General features: G+C 49.5%; 1 protein-coding gene across 2 annotated transcripts; it reads right to left on the reverse strand.

The window, feature by feature from the left end:
• Positions 1–603: 603 nt before the first annotated feature.
• On the reverse strand, positions 604–3884 carry LOC124697332 (endo-1,4-beta-xylanase 5-like). Of its 2 annotated transcripts, none has more exons than XM_047229940.1 (6): positions 3665–3884; positions 3508–3539; positions 2518–2674; positions 2154–2428; positions 1926–2072; positions 604–1578 (listed from the first exon to the last, which is right to left on the reverse strand). In XM_047229940.1, the coding sequence occupies exons 1-6, from the start codon at positions 3762–3764 to the stop codon at positions 604–606; spliced, it is 1686 nt and encodes a 561-aa protein (XP_047085896.1). In that variant the 5' UTR covers positions 3765–3884. The 2 variants fall into 2 exon arrangements, with proteins under 2 accessions (XP_047085896.1, XP_047085895.1); XM_047229939.1 differs by having other exon boundaries at positions 3638–3884.
• Between the last annotated feature and the right edge of the window lie 2284 nt (positions 3885–6168).

Below are 6168 nucleotides of genomic sequence, written 5' to 3' on the forward strand. Positions count from 1 at the left end.
AGAAGTCCGGACATTCGCAAAATTAAGGAAGATTTTTAAAATGTGGGTAGAGATTTGACATTAGAATTGACTTCTTGACCACATTAACGCATTATTATCGGTACTTTTTAGGTTCTATTTTTATTTAAATATGTTCATATTTCTAATGTACCAAGAAAATTGTGTTTAGATAAGTCTACATATATATACTTGCTAGACTAGTTTTTTTGCATCAGATTGGTTAATGCTTTTGATTTCATCTGACTTTAATTTCTTTTGCTCACTGTTGAACTTGGTCGCGGTGGCGATGCTACAAAAACGGCAGGGAAGGTATCCATCGGGACGAAGAAACCGATGAGGTAGAGACGGCGATGCAGCTCCTATCACACAGATTTACAACTCGTTCTCGGCGATCAACTTCTTTGGCACCCGCACACGGCAGCACGTCGTGCCATGGGGAATTCACATGTTAGACGAGACGAGACAAGCTCCCAATGACATAATGATGGAAGCTATCATGCACATAACAACCACTACACTAGTATAATTAAGCGGCACTACCAAGCATGCAACTAGTAGAGGTAGAAGATGCTACCAACTGCAAGGTTGGACAGCTCCATGCAATCAAATCTGAACGGTGATGTGCCTGGTCTCGTCCCCCGGAGATAGCGAGAAGGTGGACTGTGCCGAGGTGTTGCCGTAGTTGACGGTGACTACGAACTCGCCGAGGTAGCCACTGAAACTGTAGGCGCCGTGCGCGTCGCTGAGCCCGGTCGCCTGGCCCGTCTGCCACTCCTGCAGCAGCCGGTCGACGACGTCCCCGACGGGTAGGTTGTTGAGGTTCCAGTCCGTGAGGCACATCTGGTAACACCCGCCCTGGTGCAGCGCCGTCCAGAGCATGACGCCACTCACCGCCGGGTGCGCGTACGCCTCCCTGAGCACCTGCTCCAGGTACACGGCCTGCGTCTGCGCATCGAACTTGTTGTTGATGTCGACCTCGGTGAACCAGATGGGGAGGTTAAGCGTGGCGAGCTTGTCAAGGACGGCCCTCATGTAAGGGATATTTGGTTTGGAGAAGTGGCCCTCGAGGCCGATCCCCTCGAGCACGGCGCCGGCGGCCCTGAGGTCCTTGAGCCTGGCGACGTAGGCGTCGACGGTGGAGGAGACGTCGTCGCAGGTCTCGACGACGTTGTACTCGTTCATGAAGAGCGTGGCGAGCGGGTCGGCGTCCTGCGCCACGCTGAAGAAGTCGGCCGTCGCGTTGGGGCCGAGGCGCTGCTCGTAGAAGTTGTAGTGCAGCATCTCGTTGTTGACGTCCCAGTGCGCGAACTCGCCGCGGTACCGGGTCATGAGGCTCTGGATGCGCGTGTTCACGGCGGAGCGGAGGTCCTCCGGGGAGAGGCCCTTCACCCACCGTGGCGTCGCGTCCTGGTTCTCCCAGAAGATGTTGTGGCCGCGCACCATGACCCGGTGGGAGCGCACGAACGCCAGCATCTGGTCCGGCACGTCGAAGCGTAGGAGCCCCGACGCCGGCTCCGTCGAGTACCACTTGAGCTCGTCCTCGAACACCGCCGCGTTGAAGCGGTCCACGAACCATTTCTGCACACACGTGATTAAATTGTTTCAGTGGCATTCTTAGTACAGTGACATGATTGCAGATTCAAATAAGCAAACTTGATAAACATTGTTTCAGTGAAAGAAAAGGTGTATTTCAGTCACAGGCTGAAAAATTCAGAACAAACTGAAACCATTAACTAGAATTCTCTCTCTTTTTTAGTTGCAGTAGTGAACGACTCTTAAATAGATATTATCTTGTCCTCACTTTTAATGATATAATAAAATTATTGTGGCTTTTATGCCTAATCCGTGTACTGGTAAACTCCAGACGTGAACATCATTATTATCCAAAGAGAAAGGTGTTTTAGTACAGATTCAGATATGCTGACCTGGTAAGCATCGTTTCCCAAGATGGTCGAGGCGATCGCCGACCCGAACGGGAAATCCTTGGCGGTCTGCTGCACAGACACCGTCGCGCCGACCACGCGGGTGCCGTGCGGATCGGCGACGTGGATGGTGGCCATCCGCTTCCTCCTCTGCTCCGACCAAAAACAGATCAAGCTTAGCTAGGGAGGTCAAGTTGGCACAACACAACAAGAACAACAAAAAAGAGGTACCTTCCGGATCGTATCCTTTTGGTGCATCGACCATTGATCCATGGTGAACGGCTGCAGCGAGCCGCTCGCGACCGTGATCTTCATAGGGGTCCTGTCAGCGTTCTGGAAGAAGATGACCGAGGTCTGCGTTGGCCAGTCCAGGGTGAAGCCACCCTTGAGGAAGGACCAGCAGTCGCTCCTGGCAAGAACCGTCCCGATGCACCTGGTGCCGGAGTTGTCCGGGGCCAGCCTCGCGGTGACCAGAGCCGAGGAAGAGCCTTCCAGTTTGATCCAGCCTGCATAACGAAACATGGAATAGGATTGAAGCCTGCATAATCGAGCTAGTTTTGGGCAGGAAAACTAAGGAGCTGGTTCTGGAGCTCACCTGAGAAGGTGTACATCGTGGTCTTGTTGAGGTCGTAGACCACAAACGCCGGGGACAGGACGCCGGTCTCCGTCGTCTTGTACCCCGTCGGGTCGTCGCTGTTACTGTACCTCAGAATCCCGCCGTTGTACTGCGCCGGCTCCGGCTGGCCTCTGCACTGAATGAACGACATGCACATCGATCGCGCAGTTTTAGTCACCATTAGCAACTTATTCTACGAATGCTGCATGGGGTTAACTAGTTTACTCCTCGTCAGAGGCAGAGCTAGCAGGCATATTTTACACACTGTAAGTTCACTGAACCCCTGACCCATTGTGCTACTAATTAATTAAGCATACGGTAGTTAGTCACGGATAGGACAGGGACAGAATGACACGGGGCACACATGAACTGCAGCTAAGCAAGCATGCAACTAATGATCACTAAGCGGCTCATTTGCCGTGTCAGTTGGTCGGCCTCATAACGTGCCTGGCTTCCAAACAAGAGCATCTATCGGGCAAGCATTCTGAACTAAATACTTATATTCATTTCAGTTAGTATACATGAATCATGGCACGAAGAGTGTAGTATAATACTAGTTGTCACTTGCTCCATGTGATAATTTTTTTTCTTTGCAGGTTGGTGCGAGTGGGCTTGTGGTCTCCCAACGCACACATGGAAACAAAACTACAATCACTGAAGAAAACGTCAGGTGCACACTGTGGAGAGGAATTAAACGTTGGTGGTCCAATGGCCGGCATCGACATCTCCCCCTCATTCTCTTCCGAGCTCTATATACACCATTTCTCTCTCAAAGAAAAGCTCGAAGCCCCATTAGTTTCCCGAAGAGCAATGACACCGTATCAAAGCAAGGAAGACGAGCTTAACATACTTGAGTGTCGGCCTGTTCTAAGAAGCTATACTCTAAGCTAAGACCTTGCAGAGTTGCAGTTACTGAAAGCTACTTCATGGAAAGAAAACAACAGCGGATCGGTCGGTAAAGAAACTTACGTCCGTGTAGGCAGAGTAATCGTACCAGCCAGCTGCAAGTCATCCAAGAGTTAAACAGCGTTACATAAATCCTCCGATAGACACAGCAGGGAACGAGAAGAATGCAAGAGAAGGAAGAAGCAGTGCACACTTTTTTGACGGGAGGAAGGGGACTGACCAGGAGGCCCGGCGGCAACGAGCTCATTGCCGCAGTGCGCCATCCATGACACGAGGAACAACGCCACCGCATGTTTCAGAGCAGAGCTACCGCTCCTCATCTTCCACCGGCGCTCTGTCAGCTCGCCCTGCAGCTTCGTCTGCTCAATCTTCTTCTATATAGCGGCTCCTCTCACAATGAGTACGAAGCTCTCACGGGCTGCTGAATGCCTGAAGATTAATGTATGTGTACCAGCTATATGATCGCAGTAAGTAGAGCTACTCGAAGGGTATATATAGCCAGAAGGCAGAAGCACAGAAGACGGCAAAGGCGGGGCATTTCGGCGTACCGTCGTATGCGCGCCACCGGGGTGGCCGCTCTCCCCGCACTTGGCGAGCCGCCATTGGCTGGCGGGTCACGGGCCGCCATGGGCACCTACCACGGAGCTACTCGAGGGAGAGCGGTGGCGTCGCGTCCTCGCGTGCGGGGTTTGGTGCAGTGCCCTTGTGGTGCTCCAACACCGGGCCTAGCCAGCAGCCAGCACGCCCTAGTGGGTTCACATGTCAAGATGATCACAGATTCACAGGACCTGTGAACAACGATCCTCGCCTCATTCCCTTGTCCGCTGCTGGTCCCGTGGGAGTTGTACCGCTGCGACAGTGCAGCCCTGGAAGTTTCTTCTGTTGCCTAGCTAGCTCCGGAGTTCAGTTTCCCGGCCCCGTGTGCGCGTTAAAATCCCAGTGCTGGCGGTATAGCTCACGGTTGCCGATAGCTTTGTCACGCTCCTCGCTGTGCCGTGCTCGCGAGTCAGGTGAGTAATGGGCTCAACTGTAGTTCGTCTTTCATCTTCACATTTCCCTGCAGGGCAAAGCTAAGGGTCCATGTCGAACTTACATTGCATTAACCACCTAGCTATCAACATGTGATGCACGCAAAACTGCGATAGAAACATGTGACATGTCCTTCCAGCCAGGGGAGGAAGATCGATCATTAGAGACATAATATATAACGACGAATTATTGTTAGGTTTGGTTTTGCCAACATTGTTATGCTGCGGCAGCTGATTCTCCATAATTCAGCTAACTACCTATACCACTGTCTTCTTCTAGTTCTTAACAAACTCGCGGCATTTGTCCATGAACGGCTAACAACCTATACCACGGCCATCCATCTATGTATCCATAATTCTTGTGTTACCCGAGTCAAGCAGGCCAGAGGCGGCGCTAGGGTTATTCCTAGATATTCAGTATTCAAGTGAATACCCGTAATTCAAAAGGGGCGGCTACATTGTGGAAATTGTGCGCTTTGCAATCAAGTCAAAGAGTCGTCCGCTCACCAAATTTTCAAATGTTGATTCGCCATCCGCATTTGGAATGCTATCCTACCTTGGTTCGGTAGACATGACATCGATACATCTCTTTGGATAAATGAAGCTTGTGTTGAAGATTGGTGGACGAGCATATCTTTGCGTCAAGATAGCATTACGAAGGACATGACTTCTATGCTTATGCTTGTATCTTGGGAAGTTCAGAAGGAGAGAAACGCTCGGGTCTTCTGGAATCATGCCTCAAGGACAAGGGTAGTTGTATATGGAACCTCCGAACTTCTTCTTAATTAATGGAAATGAAAAATATTCTGCCTTGTTTTTTTTTAAATTTTTTTTTTGACAAAACCGCAAGGATTTTGGCCAAATAAATAGTACTCCCTCCGATACTTTTAAATTAACTTGCATTTAGTACAATTTTATACTAAAACCGAGTCAATTAAAAAGGATTAGAGGAGGTAACTATTTTTGCAAAACGAATACCAAGTTGCAAATTGCTGGCTAGAGCTACCACGGAGTTCAAGCATCTTTCTCACACTATCTTCACTTGCCTTCTTCACCAAAAGAAATATATGTAGAGAAAACAAGGAAGGAATTTAAACCCAATAGCTGTTCCACATGAAAAATGGTCCAAACTTGAAAAGTACCGCACGCCACTGCGGTTGGTAGACTGACATTCTATCAACTAACTGAATAATGCCTGCGGTTATCTCTGCAAGCAAAATTATTGTCGAGCTTTCTGGACCGTGGCTGGCCAAAAAGGGAAAACTTTTGTAAGCCAGAGTACGCATCGACGCATGCACGCTGCTAGATCACTCAGTCCCAAGATACCCACGAGCTGACGAACACTGTTCATTGACTCCCTGCGCTATCTTGGCGGTTCTTTTCTATTTTTTTGAAATGGAAGAAAAAAACTTTGCTACATTCATTAGTTAAGAAGAGAGTGTCGCGGTTTTGCCACCATGCATGGCCGGAGCTCCCACTAGGGTAACGTAGGATGACCCTTAATTTTTGACAAAACATTTTAATTGCAAGTGTTTTTTTCTGGAAAAAAAAGTGGTTGTGGATTCTTTATTAGAAAGTTGTGCCTATTTTGGCGGACACTATGAAAAAATGATTCTAGGCCGAAAACATGAAGTAGGTCTAATCTAGTCACAAACCAACTCTATCTCCGCGGTTATGCCGTCATGCATGGCTAGAG

The sequence above is a fragment of the Lolium rigidum genome, chromosome 3, assembly GCF_022539505.1.
Source record: "Lolium rigidum isolate FL_2022 chromosome 3, APGP_CSIRO_Lrig_0.1, whole genome shotgun sequence".
NCBI lineage: Eukaryota > Viridiplantae > Streptophyta > Magnoliopsida > Poales > Poaceae > Lolium > Lolium rigidum.